This window comes from Lepidochelys olivacea (genome assembly GCF_965140295.1).
Source record: "Lepidochelys olivacea isolate rLepOli2 genome assembly, chromosome: 1".
Classification (NCBI taxonomy): domain Eukaryota; kingdom Metazoa; phylum Chordata; order Testudines; family Cheloniidae; genus Lepidochelys; species Lepidochelys olivacea.
In genome coordinates, this window is record NC_140411.1 from 224,461,682 (window position 1) to 224,483,318 (window position 21,637).

General features: G+C 42.3%; 1 protein-coding gene across 1 annotated transcript in view; it reads right to left on the reverse strand.

The window, feature by feature from the left end:
- Positions 1–8,570, reverse strand: part of MRPS35 (mitochondrial ribosomal protein S35) — a 55,635-nt gene extending 47,065 nt beyond the window's left edge. Inside the window, exons 1-4 of the mRNA XM_084628727.1 lie at positions 8,381–8,570; positions 6,042–6,094; positions 1,846–2,013; positions 1,273–1,333 (exon numbers count right to left, since the gene is read on the reverse strand). Coding sequence (XP_084484853.1) covers positions 1,273–1,333; positions 1,846–2,013; positions 6,042–6,094; positions 8,381–8,534 — 436 coding nt within the window. The 5' untranslated portion in view covers positions 8,535–8,570. The remainder of the gene's footprint in view (positions 1–1,272; positions 1,334–1,845; positions 2,014–6,041; positions 6,095–8,380) is intronic.
- Between the last annotated feature and the right edge of the window lie 13,067 nt (positions 8,571–21,637).

Consider the following 21,637-nt stretch of genomic DNA (forward strand, 5'->3'; position numbering starts at 1 on the left):
CTGTCAAACTTGATCCTGTTTTGAGATTGGTTTTGACACATGGACATTTTTCTAAAAAATTCCTGACCAGCTCTAGTTAACAGATCATCTGCGTCTGGGCAGACGGTAAAAAACAAAATTTCAAAATAGAAGACCCCTGAATTTCAAAGTAGAGAATTCCTCACAGAGAACATACTGCCAGTGGATCCCTCTCTTCTATATGGAGGGGCTATTTAAGGATCTATACATTAAAAACAACATTTTGAATTCCACCTGGAAACTTACTGGCACACAGTAGAGATTCTACACCACCAGTAGAACGTGCCCTGGAGACTGCTACATTCTTCATTAGCTTTAATTTCCAAACCATTTCAAGTTGTAGAACCAAGCGGAACACATTACAGTAATTACTTTTGAGAGGACATTGGCATGGGTAACTATGACAAGATCTTCACTGGAAGAAGACAGGTTGCACTCCTCAAAAGATACATATAAAAAACACTCTTGGCCTCAGTCACTACCTGGGCATCCAAGAGCAATCAAATATCTAATACAACTAGATTGTATCTGCTGCACAAACTCAGCTGGAGAATTTATACGATCTTTCTCAACTCTTCCAGCTGCTTTCCTCAGGCAATATACTGGTATAGCTAAAATGCTGCAGTTAAAGAAGTACAACCCCAGGGTGGATGCAATTACACAAGTATAAATGTATAGCAGTATAGCTTCCTCTTCTGAATGGGGTAGAAGCACCTTTATACTGATATAACTACATCCAGATTGGGGGTTGTACCATAAAACCTATATCAGTTTTTAAAAAGTGCAGTCATAACCAACAGTTTTACCAGTACAAAACACTGTGCATAAACCAGGCCATCGTTTTCTCTGGACTGAGTCATATCCAAGCCCCATACTCATCAAGACATCAGGTTTTCCATTTCCCTATACTAGCTAAGCCTAACAGAAGAGCAATGCAATCTGTCCAGCACATTGAATACATCACAACCCAGAGTCACACATTAAGCCTCCCAGTGGCCTCTTTTCTGGGGGAAAAAACATAACTCCCTCAGAGTTGAGGAAACATGAATATATAGGGTTATGTGATTGATGTGGAATCATATTTCAATGGGACAAAAGAAAAATGCTACTGGACAATACTGAGAAAGAAGTCTGACAAGCAGCAAGCTTTGTATGTGGGTCTTCTTATCCTACCACACAGGTGTAATTAAATTACTTTTTAAAGTGTCTTAAGAATTCCAAGGAAACTGTTTTAAAGAAAAGGCAAAAACTCACCTTTAAGAGCTGCACAGTGTTTCTTAATTGCTGGGGGAGTCAGATGCAAAAAGTTAGGGATCTGAAATAAAATATTTGATTATTTTTCAGTAACCTAGTTTGCTTATAAACAAATAAACTGCTGTGTGAACTTAAAATTGAAGGCACTCTCTTGAGCAGACAATAACTTGCTCAATGAACAAAGTCTTATTCTACTTCTGTTACTACTTTCACTACTTATTCTCTTTAGACCAAGTGTGTGATACGAGATTTAAATGAGAGGATTAAATAAGTAAGTGTCTCCTCTCACCTCTGACCCAGCACAAGTCTCATTAACAAGTTATGAGAGCAAGTCACCAAGATCAGACTCTGTATGCATGACAGTTTAAGGGATCACAGTAAACTGATAGTAAAGTTGAACTGATTCTCTTCATTCGCTACTTGGGTACAATGTTAAATATATTGTGTGATAAATATATCAAGTATGAAGTGCTATCTGGAGAAAATATTTTGATCAAGCCATACTGCAAATCACTGGTCTTTGAGAGTTGAAATAAAACGAAGTTATATAAAGACTATAGTGATGCACCCTACCTTTATAAGCTCCAAATTGCCTCCTTTCGGTGGAGGTACTCCTCTCTTCACAGGATAGCCCATTCGGATGGGAAGAGGCACTGAAGAAGGATTAAATGCTGCTGCAGTTGGATAAACATTGCTCCAGTCCTGATCAACAGCCATCTTTTCAGTTCTAGGAGCTCCAGGCTAAAAAAAATTAGAAGTGACACAACATTGGTGGGGGTCAGTTATTTTTAGAGATAAACCCGTAACAGTCAAAGTGAATGGTGTTCTCAGGAATAATTGACTGGCTGGCGATAGTGGATCTTCTAAAGGCCGGTAACTTCAAGGAATGCCTTTTGCTAAGCTCATTACTGAGTTTTAAGAAAAGATACTTTTGTATTAAGTGTTTAATAAATTCCTTTCAATTGTAGAACATTTATTCTATCATATAAACATCTTATTTTAACCAAACAACTACATTCACTATGTTCTAGAAAAAACTATGTTTACACCAAGAAAGTCTCTCTCTTTATCCTGAGGTACTGTATGTGTGTGTGCGCACGCATATCTCAAATCTGCAAATGTAAAAAGTGACAATGAGGCAAATCCACATTTTAGACCACTATTCTATATCACATTTCTTATTTCATTCTGGGAAAAGTTCAAAGGGGACATGCAAAGGAATTTGAGAGAGAAAGAGAGAGAGAGAGAGGGAGAGAGACTTCTGCCCTTTGTGGTTTCTTTATGATGCATAAAGAAAGGGTCCCCCCTCCCCCCCCGGTATTCTAGAAGTATCAGGAAAGTTAAGTCTGGTCTTCCATGGTTTTGTTATAAGTTCATAGAGATGACCAAGTAATGTTTAATGTGAGCTCTTAGGGACGGATTATGAAAGGTATTTAGATGCCTAAAGGTGCAAATCGGCACCAAGTGGGATTTTTCAGAGTGCTAAATTTCAATAAAACAAACAAAACAGGAGTTAAAAATTATGGTATTTTGAAAATTTAACTGAAGTTCACTTGATTTAAAAAAAACAAACAAAAAAAACCCCCGAACACACCTTTTTTAGCTCGTAATATGCCCAAGGTGGCTTGGTTTAACATTCATTAGGTATTATTTGTACTGCAGTAGTGTCTTAAAAGTCCCAATCATCAATCAGGACCCCATTGTGTCAGGTACTGTACAAACAACGAAAAGACCATCCCTCCCTCAAAGAGCTTACTATTTTACTGGAAAGATTAAACATGTGGATACAAACAGAATGAGAAGCATGGGATAACAATGAGAATACTGACCACCATAAAACCCAGAGGTCACAGCTGTCTGAACCTCATGACAGAGAAGAGTTTTAGAAGATTTGAAGGCCAACAATGAAGTGGCTTTGCAAATGTTTCCAGGGAGCTCTTTTCATGCATGAAGAGGAGCTTGGAAGAAAGCATGAAGGTACTTGTTTCAAAAATTTAAGTAGAAGTGGATGATGTAAGCTGGCATCATTGGCAGAGCAGATACGGAACTCTACATCTCAACAGCGTCAGAAGTGATAGGTAGAGCAGGAAAATAGCCCATGAAAAGCCTTAAAAGTGAAGACCAAAAAAATTACGTTTGATGCAGTACAGAATGGAAGCAAGCAAAGGACACAAAGGGGGTGATCTGGTAAATCAAGAAAATGATCTTTGCAGCAGTATTCTGAATGGATTATTGAGGCACTGGTCACGATTCCACAGTTAAGGCTGAGTTTCTTTGTTTTGAATGAAAAATACAAGGTATTCTCCCTGATCTTAATGGCCTTACTCTTTAAGCAAAGAACGAATTATCTGTTAGTTTAGGGATTTTTAAAAGTAATTAAAAACTGGATCATGAAACACAAGCAGGGTCAATGTGACAGAGATAACCTATGCCAGCACCACAGGAATCTACAGATAGTTTTCACTCTACAACGCTGTTGGTGTAATGATTCAGTGGAATGAGGGAGACTGGACAAGTGTCAAACATTCTCATTGGTAGATTACTTGGCACAACTGTCACTGTTCTTTAAAGGTTCAATGGCTGCAATGTAGCTTGGGTTTCAGTGCTTGAAAGGCCCCCATGCCACTGATGCTTCATCTCCACTGCGCACAGAGAGCACTGACGAGAAAGCCAAGATAGGGAACTTTTAAAGCACAGCCACACTGGGCCTCAGACTGAGCTCTATACCACCACTGCACATACCACGTATCTTACTAACAACACCCTTTAAACCAATAAGTCAATTGCAAATTAAGAGCCAGATTCACCAGTGTGTGACCGCTTTGCACTGCTCTGCTATTACAAAGCAGCTGTAGACTCAGCTGTAGACTCAGCTTAACTGGCTGCTGCGATCTGACTGCTTTTGTGTGGCACTGAATCTGCCCTTAAAAGTGCGTGTGTGTACGTACATAAAATCTTACAAGTGAATATATAAATAAATAAATAAATAATAAAATCAGAAATAATGCATTCCCTTTGGATTTCCTGTTGAGTCACCATGTATTTAAAAAAAACACAGGAGATTCCCAGACAAAAAAGCCCACTCAGACAGAGTGAAAGTTGAGAGCATGCATCAGTAGTTTAGTGTCAAACCATAATAGTTGATGTAATTATCCTGAAATCAAGTATTGCAAATGCAGAAAACTGTGCGGATCGCCTTCCTGTCAACATAACATACTGTGGACCCCACAGTAAGTGGATGTAAGCTATGTTGACTTGAATTACCTTAGTAACGTAACTGAACTTGTGTAGCTTAGACAGACTTTCCCCCAAAGCGCAGACCTGTCCTCAGTGTCTAAAGATCAACTCTTACAATGGTCCATGATGCCAGCCTCCATTGCCCGCTTGTTAAATTATCAAAGCAAGCACCTATAATTTTTCTCTCATGCTGCCTTTCATGCTTGGGAGGAACTCTCCATAAGCCAGGATGGATAAAAATGAGTGTGTGAGAGAGATATGTAAATAAATAAATCAGATTTTTTAAATTAAATACAGGTTTATTTTTTTAAATGAGCTTATTTAAAATTACATTTGAAATTATAACAACCTATTTTAAGGCCTAAGTTTATTATGAGGCAGTATATGTTTTCTGCCCAAGCCTTAAAGAAAGTTAAACCACTGTACTGGTGGAGATCATGGACTAAACTGTAACCAAGAGTTAGCTGAAATGTTTTACACCAGTTTTTGACAAAAGTAGCCTCTTTTGCAGATGCAAAGAAAATATTTTATTCCTTTTAGTTTATTCAACTAGTTCTGTTCAATTACTAGTTCATTCAAAGTTAAGAAACCAACTGGGAGTTCAAAATGTTGGAAAACTTGTCTTCCTCTTCCAATCTATGCATAAAAAGTAAGTGTGTATGGGTGAGGTCCTCTAGTTCTAAAATTCTGAAGGAAAATGGTGACCAAAAACAATCATTCAATTCACATGTTGTTTAATAAAGCAGTTAGTTTTAAATGCAAAAATCATGTTTTGATAAACTTTTCTTATGTATCCTGCATATTTCAGGTAGTTTTATTTAACTAAAAACAATTTTAAAATGCTGTTTTATGCAATTTTGGTTGATTTTTCAAAAAAAAAGCTCAACACAAATCATAAGTAAACCATTCATCTAGTGAGTAAAAGTTAAAATTCTGAATAAATGTAAGTTATATGACTACTTAAATAAGCGTGTAGTGATATGACACATCCTCCTCATTAACAAAAAAAACAGCAAATTTAGTTGCAAGGCTATATTTCATTCCAAGTCAACATGTTTTAATGATTACCAACCAATGAGAATCCATCTTTCTTTAGGAAAAGAACTAAGAAGTACAGATGCAAAACAAGACTAAAAAACCAACAGTTTAAATCCCAGTTTCCTGTTTAAAATGGTGATTAAAGCTGGTAATCTAAGTCACTGATTTAAATCAAGCCACCCTGCCCTAACATACGCAAAGCCATTTCATTTTTCTCCATCAAATCCCTCCTTAAAACTCTTTGCCACGAGGCCTACAAAAACCTTGACAACAGGTAGGTTGCTGGTGTGCTGAAACCGCTGCCTATCATGCTGACCAATAGCATCTCATCATTTCTTTGTATTCCCATGACTGTCTGGATCCATCTGTTGTCTTATGGTTGGATTGTAAGCTTCTTGGGACAGGGAGGGTTGAAGGACAAATTACTAAAATATAGAGTAAAAACTCTTCAAAGTCTTGCAGATAAGGTAGTTGCAAACATTTTTATTTCTTACCACTCTTCTATTTCTTGCAATTTGTGACGTCCTGCTTCTTCTTGATGCTGCAACTACAAGATAAAACAGTATCTTCAGTAAGACTTAAGCAGCACTGCTAAAAACTTGCACATTCAACAATTTTAACTTTGCCTCATCATTCCGTGGCATCTCAAGACAACAGTAAAACTAAATGGGAAATTCAACCTGCAGAATTAATTATTATAGTTAGATAAAAAACAGTGATGAGAACTGGCTTCAGATCAGGACTATTTAAAAAAAAATCACACACACACGGTGGGAAGGAAGCTATCTGTGGAAAAGGCCATCAGTTTCTGCGGAATTGAAGCTCTCCTTTAAAAGAGTTAAATTTCTAGCCTTTATGCAGAGCCCATGCATTTGCAGAGATAACCTTTCAAATATAAATTAATATAGTGCTGTCTTCCAGAGTCTGAGCACAGCTCTAGTGCTTTTGCTGTTGAGGAAAGCTATGAGCAATACAGTAAAATGAACAAGACACTTGAGTTTCATCTCTGGGTTGGCAATTGTGAAACTCTGAAGAATTAGAGAGACAAGATGGGTGAGGTAATATCTTTCACTTGACCAGCTTCTGCTAGTGAGAGACGAGCTTACACAGGTCTCTTCCTCAGGTCTGGTGTAAGCTCATCTCTCTCATGAACAGCAGCTGCTCAAGTAAGAGATATTACTTCACCCACCTTGCATATCTAACATCCTGAGATTACCATAGCTACAACAACACTGCGTACCACAATCTAAAGAATATCAGTTTTACACAAATACACCCTCTCCCACAACACAGTAATGGGGACTGGCAAGGTAAGTGGGGAAGGATAGTGGAGTTTTCACTTTGAGCTGCCAGAATGAGGAAGGAGTTTCAAGCTTATCAGACACCTACCATCTAGGGCAGTGGTTCTAACCTGGGATGTGAGACAGGCCAGATTTTTTTAGAAGGTAAATCATCGAAAACACAAATTAAGCACAGGCACATAAGTACAACTACTTTGTTTAATCAAACCTATGTATTTATTAACATTACACATTTTTTTAATGATTACTGTAATATACAAACAAAAAATGTATCTAGATTTAAAGAACTGACCTACTTCAACGATTTTTGCGAGAACATATTTTGATTTTTGATAAGGGTATGAGAGCATATTTTGAGAACCAAATGGGTGCAGGCTGCAGTAAAGGTTAAGAACCACTGATCTAGAGGATGACTTCTCAACAGGGAACTGACCTTGGACCTCACTTGCTAACTTCCTCCCCAGCCCAACCATAGTTCATATTGGTACATTTTCGGAGTCTTGTCTGACCATTTAAATTTAAAAAATGGCAAAAAGGAATACCAACCTCATGTTCTTAAACTCATATTTCAAGAATACAATTTTTATGAGCAAAAATCAATATAACAAATAAAATCATACACTACTATTAATTTAGCAGGTCTTTAAACACTCTAAAGATGTTAGGACAAATTCAGCTCTGGTGTATCACCAGTTCCACTGAAATCAATAAATTTCTATCCACTCATGGCGAAACTGAATTAGATCTTGTGACCTGCATCAATCCTTGTAATATGTATCCGATAAACTAGTCTTCTGTCCTGCCCACGAAGACCCTGCAGATATTTACATACACAGAAGCTAAGACACAAAAAGTTTGATTCATGAGTAGGAAGTCTGACCTTATTAACCGGTACATCCTGACAACAATTTATGCAGCAATAGTGACAAAATATATGGCACGCTCACAACCAAAGTCGTCAACATCAGACCAACGATAAAGGTAGAAGATATGACTACTATAACAAAATCTACTTCAATAGCTTTGGACAAATTGCAAAAAGATCTTCTTAAGGTTTTTTATTGCTATAATATTTGAGCACCTGCCAGGTAACATCAACAGCAAATGCTGAAAAATTGAGGTTGATTTGTCTCAACCACGTAGAAGTATATTGTGAACAACTTGCCAATTCTATTTACGGATAAAAAGCTACGTTAGGATGGCGTTCATGCTGAGACCATGTACAGGTATACTTATCCAGCAGCATTAGCGGGATGGTTACCCCCCCCCCCCAAAGCAAGCATTGTGGACCCAGGGAATTCAGAGACCAAACTACACCTAAAAGAAAGTCAAATGCATGAACGTAGCTTACGCACAAACTTAGCTTTATTGTAGTTTATTGTATTTATGCCTCTTTTTGCATTTATTTTTCCTTTTCAAAGAACAAAACAAACACCCCAGCAGACAGTCGCGGGGAATAGCCGCAGGCGCCACCATCAGAAGCCCGACAATGGAACCGCTGGGGCCCTGCCCGGGCTGGGGGCGGGTCTCACCTTCTCTCTGGCTGGGCCCCGCGCTCCCCACCCCCAGGGCGGTGGAATAAGCCGCTGCCCTGAGCAGCGAGCCGGGCCCGGCGGCCAGCCCCACGCAAAGCCGGGGCAGCATCGGGCGGGCGCACGAGCAGAGGCAGCCCCTGGCGGCCGCCATGCTCCTTTGCGGCTCGCACACGCGCACTTCAGACGGCCGACGGGAGCCGCTGTAGGCCAAATCGATTAGGCGAAGCGTGAGGTGCCCCGCGGGCGCTCGGTCCGGGGTGGGGGGCGGGGCTTCTCGCGGGCGCCCGCCCAGCGGCCCGTGTGGCAGGCGGAGCTCGCGCCGCTTCTTCCTTGAGCGGGCGGGGAGGTTGCAGAGCCGTCCGGTGAAGGCTGCGGCTGCCTCATGCGAGGGAAATTGCATGTGGGTGTTTTGAGAGGGAGGGAGGACTGATGAATTCCCAGCAGCAACAATGAATATTTAATAATAACCCCTGTCGAGCAGAAACCAAACAAATGGTAACTGGTAGCAAAGGGTTATTTTAAAAGGAGGATGAAAAGAAAGGGAGGAAGAGGAGCAAAGCGGTGCTCAGTAAGTGGCAAGCTGCTGCTTTTTCCACACACCATTAAAGACATGTAGCTGCACCCCACTGTTGCCAGTCTTCATGCTCTTATCACGACTCTTGCGATATTTGTTTTTCTTAAAACCCCAACTCCTGGATTCATGTGATTGTGGGAGAACATCTGCTTTTTTGATGGGGGAGGGGTGGTGAAGTAACTCTTTAGGTGTCACAGTTGTGTGAGAAAGCTTGAAAACATAGCCCAAGAGTACTTAAAGAGGTTCACAATCCAGATGACAAATAAAAAGCACCCAAATGTATTACTTCAAAAACTCATGTTTTGGGGGGTCTTGAACTAGGTACGTCACTAGGTGCACAAGGAATGTAAGGCTTGGCTGTCAGCTGCCTACATGCTATGGCTCTAATTACATTTGTGTTCATCTGTACTCTTACAGATAGTCCCACATATGTAATACATGCGATTGGCTTTAAAATCATGAGATTTTTTTAAAACTAAATTTCACATTCTTTGCTTGCCTTTTGGTTTCTGGGTCTTATGTTGGGTCATGTGTTCAAGCTTTTCTCCACAATTATAAAAACTATATACTTGTCGGGGGGGGGGGTGTTCTCACATATTTTCGTAACTCAGAAATCTGGAGCTTGAGAACACCAATGACTATGAGAGTTAGCAATATTGCAGATATCAAGGAACAGGCACTGTGAAGTCATTGGTTCACCACAACTAGCTAACTGGGCTTATTTGAAGGCACAGTTTTCTGAGGTCTCTGGTTGTGATGTCAGGGCATGAGCTCTGTGACAGCACTAGCTACTATTTCTAGCTCACTAAGCTAATCTCAAGGCACAGGTGGTTACGGAAATTATTGGTTTAGTAGCTCAGTTCCTGAAGCTAGTGTCATATTAAAGACTCGCTGAGCAAAAGACTTCATAGAAACCATGGGGCACAGGTGTGCATAAGGGTTACAGGGATCCCCTGCTCCAGGATCTACATATTAGTTTGCCAAAAAAATATCATGTAAAAAGGTCACTAATGAAAGCCTTTGTGACACGGGTCATCATAGGGTAGGTCTACACTATGAAATTAGGTCGAATTTATAGAAGTCGGTTTTGTAGAAAGCGGTTTTATACAGTCGATTGTGTGTGTCCCCACACAAGTGCTCTAAGTGCATGTAGTCGGCAGAGTGTGTCCACAGTACCGAGGCAACCATCGACTTCCGGAGCGTTGCACTGTGGGTAGCTATCCCACAGTTCCCGCAGTCTCCGCCACCCATCTGAATTCTGGGTAGAAATTCCAGTGCCTGATGGGGCTGAAACATTGTCGCAGGGGGTTCTGGGTACATATCATCAGGCCCCCCTTCCCTCCCTCTCTCCGTGAAAGCAAGGGCAGACAATTGTTTTGCGCCTTTTTTCTTGAGTTACCTGTGCAGATGCCATACCACGGAAAGCATGGAGCCCGCTCAGCTAACCATCACCGTATGTCTCCTGGGTGCTGGCAGACGCGGTACTGCATTGCTACACAGCAACAGTTTATTGCCTTTTGGCAGCAGACAGTGCAGTATGACTGGTGGCCGTCATCGACGTAGTCCTGGGTGCTCTTTTAATGACCTCGATGAGGTCGGGGCGCCTGGGCAAACATGGGAGTGATTCAGCCAAGTCATTTCCCTTTTAATCTGCAGCCAGCAGAAAACGATGGCCAGCAGTCATACTGCATTGTCTTCTGCCGAGCACCCAGGAGATGATGATGGCTAGCGGTCGTACTGCACAGTCTGCTGCCAGCAAGATGTATAAAGACAGATGAAGTGGATCAAAACAAGAAATAGACCAGATTTGTTTTGTATTCATTTTCTCCTCCCTCCCTCCATGAAATCAACAGCCTGCTAAAAACAGTTTTGAGTTCTGTCCTTGAGGTTTTGAGTTCTGTCCTTGAGGGGGCCATTCTGTTTCTTGCAAAGCCACCCCCCTTGTTGATTTTAATTCCCTGTAAGCCAACCCTGTAAGCCATGTCGTCAGTCGCCCCTCCCTCCATCACAGCAACGGCAGACAATCGTTCCGCATCTTTTTTCTGTGCAGACGCCACACCACGGCAAGCATGGAGCCCGCTCAGATCACTTTGGCAATTAGGAGCACATTAAACACCACACACATTATCCAGCAGTATATGCAGCACCAGAACCTGGTAAAGCGAAACCGGGCGAGTAGGTGACGTCAGCATGGTGACGAGAGTGATGAGGACATGGACACAGATGTCTCTCAAAGCATGGGCCCTGGCAATGTGGGCATCATGGTGCTAATGGGGCAGGTTCATGCGGTGGAACACCGATTCTGGGCTCGGGAAACAAGCACAGGCTGGTGGGACCGCATAGTGTTGCAGGTCTGGGACGATTCCCAGTGGCTGCGAAACTTTCACATGTGTAAAGGCACTTTCATGGAAATTTGTGACTTGCTTTCCCCTGCCTTGAGGTGCAAGAATACCAAGATGAGAGCAGCCCTCACAGTTGAGAAGCGAGTGGCAATAGCCCTGTGGAAGCTTGCAATGCCAGACAGCTACCGGTCAGCCGGGAATCAATTTGGAGTGGGCAAATCTACTGTGGGGGCTGCTGTGATGCAAGTAGCCAACGCAATCAAAGATCTGCTGATATCAAGGGTAGTGATCCTGGGAAATGTGCAGGTCATAGTGGATGGCTTTGCTGCAATGAGATTCCCTAACTGTGGTGGGGCCATAGATGGAACCCATATCCCTATCTTGGCACCAGAGCACCAAGTCGGCGAGTACATAAATCGCAAGGGGTACTTTTCAATAGTGCTGCAAGCACTGGTGGATCACAAGGGATGTTTCACCAACACCAACGTGGGATGGCCGGGAAAAGTACATGACGCTCGCATCTTCAGGAACTATGGTCTGTTTCAAAAGCTGCAAGAAGGGACTTTATTCCCAGACCAGAAAATAACCGTTGGGGATGTTGAAATGCCTACAGTTATCCTTGGGGACCCAGCCTACCACTTAATGCCATGGCTTATGAAGCCCTACACAGGCAGCCTGGACAGTAGTCAGGAGCTGTTCAGCTACAGGCTAAGCAAGTGCAGAATGGTGGTAGAATGTGCATTTGGAAGTTTAAAAGTGCGCTGGTGCAGTTTACTGACTCGGTTAGACCTCAGTGAAACCAATATTCCCACTGTTATTACTGCTTGCTGTGCGCTCCACAATATCTGTGAGAGTAAGGGGGAGATGTTTATGGCAGGGTGGGAGGTTGAGGCAAATCGCCTGGCTGCTGGTTATGCGCAGCCAGACACCAGAGCGGTTAGAAGAGCACAGGAGGGCACGGTACGCATCAGAGAAGCTTTGAAAACCAGTTTCATGACTGGCCAGGCTATGGTGTGAAAGTTCTGTTTTTTCTCCTTGATGAAATCCCCCGCCCCTTGGTTCACTCTACTTCCCTGTAAGCTAACCACCCTCCCCTCCTCCCTTCGATCACCGCTTGCAGAGGCAAGAAAGTCATTGTTGCTTCACATTCATACATTCTTTATTAATTTATCACACAAATAGGGGGATAACTACCAAGGTAGCCCAGGAGGGGTGGTGGAGGAGAGAAGCACCAGGAGGGGTGGTGGAGGAGGGAAGGACAAGGCCACACAGCACTTTAAAAGTTTAAAACTTTAAAACTTATTCAATGCTGGCCTTTTGTTGCTTGGACAATCCTCTGGGGTGGAGTGGCTGGGTGGCCGGAGGGCCCCCCCACTGCGTTCTTGGGCATCTGGGTGAGGAAGCTATGGAAATTGGGGGGAGGGCGGTTGGTTACGCAGGGGCTGTAGCGGCGGTCTGTGCTCCAGTTGCCTTTCGTGCAGCTCAACCATACGCTGGAGCGTATTAGTTTGATCCTCCAGCAGCCTCAGCACTGATTCCTGCCTCCTCTCATCACGCTGCCACCACCTTTCAGCTTCAGCCCTCTCTTCAGCCCGCTACCTCTCCTCCCGGTCATTTTGTGCTTTCCTGCACTCTGACATTGTCTGCCTCCATGCATTCGTCTGTGCTCTGTCAGTGTGGGAGGACAGCATGAACTCATCGCAAGTGCGTTTTATTCGCCTTCTAATCTTCGCTAGCCTCTGGGAAGGAGAAGATCCTGTGATCCTTGAAACACATGCAGCTGGTGGAGAAAAAAAAAGGGACAGTGGTATTTAAAAAGACACATTTTCTAGAACAATGGGTACACTCTTTCATGGTAAACCTTGCTGTTAACATTACATACATAGCACATGTGCTTTTGTTCCAAGGTCGCATTTTGCCTCCCCCCACCACGTGGCTAACAGCGGGGAACATTTCTGTTCAGCCCACAGGCAAACAACCCAGCAGGAACGGGCACCTCTGAATGTCCCCTTAAGAAAAGCACCCTGTTTCAACCAGGTGACCATGAATGATATCACTCTCCTGAGGATAACACAGAGAGATAAAGAACAGATGTTGTTTGAATGCCAGTAAACATACACTGCAATGCTTTGTTCTACAATGATTCCCGAGTACGTGCTACTGGCCTGGAGTGGTAAAGTGTCCTACCATGGTGGACGGAATAAGGCTGCCCTCCCCAGAAACCTTTTGCAAAGGCTTTGGGAGTACATCCAGGAGAGCCGCGAATGCCAGGGCAAATTAATCATTAAACATGCTTGCTTTTAAACCATGTATAGTATTTTAAAAGGTACACTCACCAGAGGTCCCTTCTCCACCTGGTGGGTCCGGGAGGCAGCCTTGGGTGGGTTCGGGGGGTACTGGCTCCAGGTCCAGGGTGAGAAACAGTTCCTGGCTGTCGGGAAAACCGGTTTCTCCGCTTGCTTGCTGTGAGCTATATACAACCTCATCATCATCATCTTCCTCGTCCCCAAAACCTGATTCCATGTTGCCTCCGTCTCCATTGAAGGAGTCAAACAATATGGCTGGGGTAGTGGTGGCTGAACACCCTAAAATGGCATGCAACTCATCATAGAAGCGGCATGTTTCGGGCTCTGACCCGGAGCGGCCGTTCACCTCTCTGGTTTTCTGGTAGGCTTGCCTCAGCCCCTTAAGTTTCATGCGGCACTGCTTCGGGTCCCTGTTATGGCCTCTGGGAGATTTTGACAAATGTTTTGGCATTTCGAAAACTGGAACGCAGTTCTGATAGCACAGATTCCTCTCCGCATACAGCGATCAGATCCCGTACCTCCCGTTCGGTCCATGCTGGAGCTCTTTTGCGATTCTGGGACTCCATCATGGTCACCTCTGCTGTTGCGCTCTGCATGGTCATCTCTGCTGATGAGCTCTGCATGGTCACCTGCAGCTTACCATGCTGGCCAAACAGGAAATTGAAATTCAAAAGTTCCTTTCTACCTGGCCAGTGCATCTGAGTTGAGAGTGCTGTCCAGAGCGGTCACAATGGAGCCCTCTGGGATAGCTCCCGGAGGCCAATACTGTCTAATTGTGTCCACAGTACCCCAAATTTGACCCAGCAAGGCTGATTTCAGCGCTAATCCCCTTGTCAGGGGTGGAGTAAGGAAATCAATTTTAAGAGCTCTTTAAGTCGAAAAAAAGGGCTTCGTCGTGTGGATGGGTGCAGGGTTAAATTGATTTAATTCGATCTCAACTAGACACAACAAACAAAATGAGACCTAGACACAACAACCAAAATGAGACCAAAGTATTACGTTCCAGAGGAGACTAGACTGTTATGTGCCACAGGCAGGGACTCGGAGGGATCAAAGTGCACCAGTCCTCGAGGCCCCCATAGTGGCAAGGAAATGATAAGTGAGATTTCTCAGATGATCCTGGCAAATGACCCACACTCACAGACGCTGCAGAGTAAGGTGAACCCTTCCCCCCAACGTCACTGCTAATGTGATCTGGGGGGAAATTCCTTCCTGAACCCACATATGATGATCAGTTAGATCCTGAGCATGTAAGCAAGAACCAGCCAGCCAAACACCTGAGAGAGAGAATACTCGGAACACCTCAGAGTCCTCACCCACCCCTCCCTGTGTCCCATGTCCAGCCGTGGCCATCCCTGAGCTTTAGAAGGAGATAAAAACACTCCCAGAATTCTTTGTGGGGAAAGATCCCTTCCTGACCGCTGCCAGTGGCTGGCTGAAACCCTAAAGCATGAACTTTAGAAATGTAAGACATAAACTGGTAGTAAGCCCCAGCTTTCTCTTAAAACTCCTGACTCTTCACTGGAACCCAAGAAGGATGTGCACATGATTAGATGCAAGAAGTCTGGAAATTGTAATGGAGAATAGATTATTGAAACACCTCGGAGAGTTGGGTCATCATAACTCTAATAAGTAGAAAGAGTTGTGCTGTCCCTAAAGAAATCAAAAGGTACCAAAACAAAAAAATAACCCTGAATATATTATTTACTGCTAATCAGAAAATTGTAGGCTAAGGATGAAATTTACACCTGTTAGAAGGCCTCTGCACCAGGTAGGTGTTCAAAACAGAACTAAAGTTTCACCCTAAATTGATCAGAGCCACATGGGACAACAAAGAGGAGGATGGCTGGGTGTTTTTCAACATGTTTCTATCAAAGAGCCCCAAAAAGTGTCCATTTTTTCCTACTGAAAATCTTCATTATATTTCATCAGCTCTATTTCTCATTGTTTGAAAACCCATTCATTCTGCAGGTCTCAGAGTAACCCTGGGCAGAAATCTCTTTGCTTGTTACAGAAGCTGTGAGCAACAAATGGAGACTGGTAAGTATTTTCCTTTTATCTTTAATATCTTTGTTTTCTTCTGCTCAACATTTTTAATGCTTAGATTCAGTTTGTGATACTTACATATGAACATCAGTTGCATTTGTCATTTTCATAGCATTTCTTCTAATCTTCCATGAAAGTAGATTCCTCTCTACATTAAGGCTTCCACTTCTGTTTCACCCCCCACCTCCAAGGTTAATAATAAATTCCAAAATCTAGACTTCATGGCTAGTACTTTGTTTACATCATCAGACAAAAAAATTACATTAAGTTTGAGACTGCATATCAGTAATTTAAGGTTAAATACATTACAGGGATGCTGTGACTATCACAAAACAAAGCAGATGGACAGTTAATACACCCAAACAACCTTAACTCTGCCCAGCCACATATTCTTCAGATTTTCCCTGTAGTTAACGCTCATGGAAGGGAAGTCTTGTGCAGAAGCTACATCTGAAGATTTTTATTTTTTATTTATTTAGGATGAATGGTCATTTCCTCCCTCCCCCATTATTCTTTGTAATTCAGATTAAATTGATTTTTAAAGACACATTAGATTCTTTCCCCTTTTGCCCCTTGCTCTCACAGGTGGTCACTAGAAGTACATTTCCATGCCCTGTCATGTTTGAATTTATTTTAAGTTTAGCCTTAACTGTGAATTTTCTGGATTGAATACACTTGGTTTTCGTATAATTACAATGTCCCTGTAATGTAGTTTACTCTAAATTACTGATATATACTCTCAACCTTAATTCCATTTTAATGAAGTTTTTGTCTGGAATATAATCATAAGAATTAGATACAATAATTGATAACAACTTACATTAACTACAACCAAATTTCTTTCCAACCCGTTTGTGCACATAAAGAGAAAAACATGGGGGCCATTAGAGGGCAAAAGTTTGAATCATAGGTTAATTATCGACACTTATAATACTTAATATATATTCACTGTAATTTACAAATATTAACAAGTCAATCAAGTTGGCCTTTACAAGATGTCAACTTCACCAGCTTGTTACTAACTTAAGATAGCTTTATTCAGTGTCATCAAAAATTCTCAAATCCTGCTATATATTCAATAACTGATGGAAGTAATCCTAGTTAGAGGTCAATGTCAATGTTATTTCTCCTTTCCTCGGTAGAGTAACACAAGAAGGGGTTCTTTGTTGTTGATTGTTTGCACTGCCAGTAATGTAACAAGTTCCTAACTGCAGGTGTTAAATGTTATGTTGCAGTTCCTGTTTCATGAGTTTGGTGTGGGTTACTTTATATGTCATGTTGAGAAGATTCATGTTGAATGGCAGGGCCTATAGTGTACATTATCTTTTAAAATGACCGTAAATCATGCACATTTTTTGGTAAAATAAATCAAAATACTGGGTGCCTGGGATGGACCACACTGAGAATGCCACGCTCAGGGCAGACTGCAAGAATCAGGGCAGACAATTGTCCAAAATGGATGGTTTATACTATAATTAGATTTACCAAGCCAGTAACAAAAGAGCTTCTGCAACACCACACTGGTTAACCAGAAGTCAAACACAGTCCCCCTTGGCTCCCATCCAGATGAACTGAACGCTCAGATTTGAATCCACCTCCTTGTGCAGGGGTCGGCAACCTTTCAGAAGTGGTGTGCTGAGTCTTCATTTATGCACTCTAATTTAGGGTTTTGCGTGCCAGCAATATATTTTAATGTTTTTAGAAGGTCTCTTTCTATAAATCTATAATATATAACTAAACTATTGGTGTATGTAAAGTAAATAAGGTTTTTAAAATGTTTAAGAAGCTTCATTTAAAATTAAATTAAAAAGCAGAGCCCTCCCCACCCTCCCCCCCGGACCAGTGGCCAGGACCCAGGCAGTGTGAGTGCCACTGAAAATCAGCTCATGTGGCGCCTTTGGCATGCGTGCCATAGATTGCCTACCCCTGTGGATACAGTCCATATAACAAAAAGCATCATCAGAACTTGCTTTGTTAGTCTAAACAGAGAGGCCAGAAATGGATTGTTCATTAAGACTAAGCCATCCTATCCCTGCAATTGGCCCCTTTAGGGTTAGAATTGAGGTATTTTGACTAGTCACTCTGGAGGAAACTACAGCTTCAGACTCTGAGTAGTACCAGTGGTGCAAGCATGGAATATAGCCTCTGGTGTTGCAGAAGTTAAGTTATTTAAAAAGTAGTTTACCCTTTTTCTAATTAGCTGTGCTGATTAAAATATTAAGTTACACTGCAGTATCTTTAAAAAGAGCTATTTTCACTTTGTTGCACTGCATGTGGGAATTGAATACAGAAAAGAGCCTTATGGGAACCTTAAATCAACAGCAGAAATTCTTATTGCCTTTACTTTTATCATGACTCACATCTCAGCAAATGTCAAAGTCTCTCCTCAGTTACAGACCCGTAATTCTCATAAAAAAATGTGCTGAAGCAGTAATTATATTTTGATCAATTACTTCAAATATACTTTTAATGTGTCCAGTTTTAATAATGATATTTTGTTACCACCATGTATCAACGACAGTATACTTCTCTTCCAGTGCATCACTAATGATTTAAACAAATGCAATAAAACAATGATAGAACACTTAATATAATTGGAGTAAGGAATCAAATTACAGTTGAGGTTCACTGTGCAAGAATTTAAATTGTCCCTTATTATTTGAAAGCTCTCTACTGCTGCCATCTGATACCTCTTCATCAATTAGAATAGATCCAATATTTCAAGCAGTAATTCTTGCCTTCCCATTCTATAACACAGTGATATCAACAGAGACTTTTCCCTACACTGTATGTGAATAATTTCTTTGTTAATACATACAATTTCTTCATAATTTCTCTTATATGGATATTAAAATGATTATGGATTTTTATGAACTAGCATACTATAATTACTTTAAGAATTCTATTAAACAGTCAAAGAGTATTTAAAAATAAAAATTAAGGGCCAAATCACAAGCTTTTAATTAAGGGACATTTGGGTCCAGTTGGATTGATGTAAGGCAAGCAGGATTTGGCTTTAAGAGTGCAATGAGAAACTTCAGCATATGGTACTGTAATTATTCTTCGTGTTACAGTAGTTCCTAAAGTACCAGTCAAGATCAGGGCTTCACTGTGCTGGGCTCTGAACAGCAAAATGCCCATTATTAGCATGTAAGTACAAAGTTAGAAAAATGTACTGTCATTATGAAATTTTCTTAATTTCATATAACTTTAATATAACAAGTCACTTCCTCAAAAAGTCAACTGCCTGTTGAAATGACAATTAAAATATTGTCATCACAATACAACTATTGTGTATAGAATGACACTACTTAAGAGTGGACAGAGGAGCATATATAGTTATACGACAGATCACTGACAAGGACCTTAATATAGCATTCACTTAACAGCAAATAATTTATCTGAAGTTTAGTTTTACTCTAGAAAAAAACCCATAAGAATTGCCAGCATCTTATTCAGATTTGCTTTCTTTGGATGCAATCCACCCAGTACATGGGGCTAACACAAGACAGACACACACCAGTACTATGCTCTAGAAATTATCTGGGGAAAATTCTATGGCCTGTGTTATATTGGAGGTCAGATGAGATGATTACAATGGTCCCTTCTGGCCTTGGAATCTAAAAAAGACCACAAATTGGGGGTAGTGCATAGGTCTTGTGCAAGTCCTCTGCAGAAAGGTGAGTTTCACCCTGAAATACACAAGTCAAGTTAAACCACATGTGTGACCTGAGTATACAAGATAGTCAAGTCAGACCAACATATGGCCGGATCTTGAAGTACTTGGTAAAAGTATTGTGGAGGAAACGGAAAATGTCTGTACTTATTGGAAAACTGGCATAAATGTATTTAATCATGAAGCAGAAACAGTGTATATCCCCCCTTAAATGTGACTAACGAAGGATTTTTAAGAATTTGAGCTTGTGCCCTTTAAGACAGGCCTGAAAGGTTCATTTTTTCCCTGCATGTTCTTTACTTTAGAAAAGTCAGGAATGTCAAGTTAAATCTTTCCTGATTTTGCGAGAGAAACTGTGAGGACTTAAGGATGTTTCCTATGAGCTCTAAGATTATAGTAACTGAAATTAATTATTATTGTAATTTATTGCTTGTATTAATGAGAGTGTTTAATCTGTGTTTAAGCTTCCTTTCTCCAAAATATGTAATCACTGAAATTTAATAGGTGTAAACAATAAAGCAAAGGTTTCAACAGTGACTAAAAATACCTTCCCTTTAATTATTCAGCTTTCACTTTATTGACTCTTCTGACATCACCATATTATTCCTGCCGAGAGAAGACCCTCATTTCTAATTTAACAGATTTTTATAAGACTTTTCAAAATGTCTTTTTACATCATAAAGAAGCAAGAAGTGCATACACCTACTTTAGGTTTTTTCCTAGCAAGCCATCATTGATATTATGGGAAATAGTAGAAGAACTATATTAGACAAATAATGAAACACTAAGTGAAATGGTGCAACAGACAGAAACAGCAGACACAGTTCTTGGGACCATTATGGGCCTGGAGCTGCAGCTTTTGTTGAGGATGTGACCCATCACAAATGTTTGTCTTATCCTGGTTACTGCCCCCCAATCACGAGAACAATTCAGAAAGTACAAGGGAACGCAACACAAGGCAAGAATTAGTAGGCAAGTTAAAACTTGAAGGGATATATATCTCCCCCGCCCCCTTGAGTTGTCTAAGGTTTTATCTGCTGTTTAAATCAGTAAGAGCCTTACAGCTAGAACTCTGTACCATGCTTTGGAATGTTCCCCTTGGAATACACTGTGTTCATTAAATTGATCCTTGTGTCAGGGCAGCTGCCTCCTGAGCACCCCCTCATGGCCAGAAGTGGCCCCACAGTGTCTATTTCCCCTCTGTCTCTGTTTCTCCTCTTCAGGGGACCCTTATGAGCTCCCCAGTCTTTCTTGAGGCTAACACCATCCCCTGCCTGGAGTTTTTCAAATAACTGAAACAGTTCAAAATAATCCTCAAAGTTCTAAAATACAGCCTATTACAGCAACACAAAAGTTTATATTCATCTCTGGCTCATCTCATCCGGGGGTTGGACTAGATGATGGGGGTTGGACTAGATGACCTTCTGGGGTCCCTTCCAACCCTGATATTCTATGATTCTATGATACCACACGCTGAGCTCTTCCTCTGTTCTGATCTGCTCTTCACAAAGTCAACTCTTCTAGCCCTTCCTAGCTGGATCTCAGCCTTCTGGCTCTGGCTTCCTTCTCCTGCCGGCATCTTGCCTGTTATGAGGGAGAAGGCAGTATATATACTGCCCTTCTTCAATGGGCTGGTCCCAGGTGGTTGGGAGAGAGAGGACCTCTGCCCACCCTACACTACAAGGCTCCTAATCCTGCGCCCTTAAAGGAATATCTCTTTTTTCCCATCCAACTACTAATTCCCCAGGACCACTTCCTGTCTTCCAGCTTTAGCCATTGCCTGTATTTTTGTTGATTCTAGTGCAGAGGTGGACAAACTACAGCCTGTGGGCCACATCCAGCCTGTGGGACCCTCCTGGCCGACCCCTGAGCTCCTGGCCCGGGAGGCTAGCCCCCAGCCCCTCTCCTGCTGTTCCCCCTCCCCCACAGCCTCAGCTCACTGCGCCACCAGCGCAATGCTCTGGGCGTCGGGGCTGCGAGCTTTCGCCAGGCGGCACAGCTGACCCAGTGCTCTGTGCTGCGCGGTGGTGTGGCTGGCTCCAGCCGGGCGGCATGGCTGCCTGTCCTGGTGCTCTGGGCGGCACGGCTGTAGCGCCGCCAGCTGCCGGTGCTCCAGGCAGCGTGGTAAGGGGGCAGGGAGCGGGGGTGGGGTGGGGGGGCGGGGATGGATAGAGGGCAGGGGAGTTTGGGGTGGTGCTCAGGGGGCAGGGGTGTGGATAGGGGTCAGAGCGGTGAGACGACAGGGAATAGGGGGGTTGAATGGGGACAGGGGTCCCGGGGGGCAGTCAGGAAGGGGGAAGGTCGGATAGG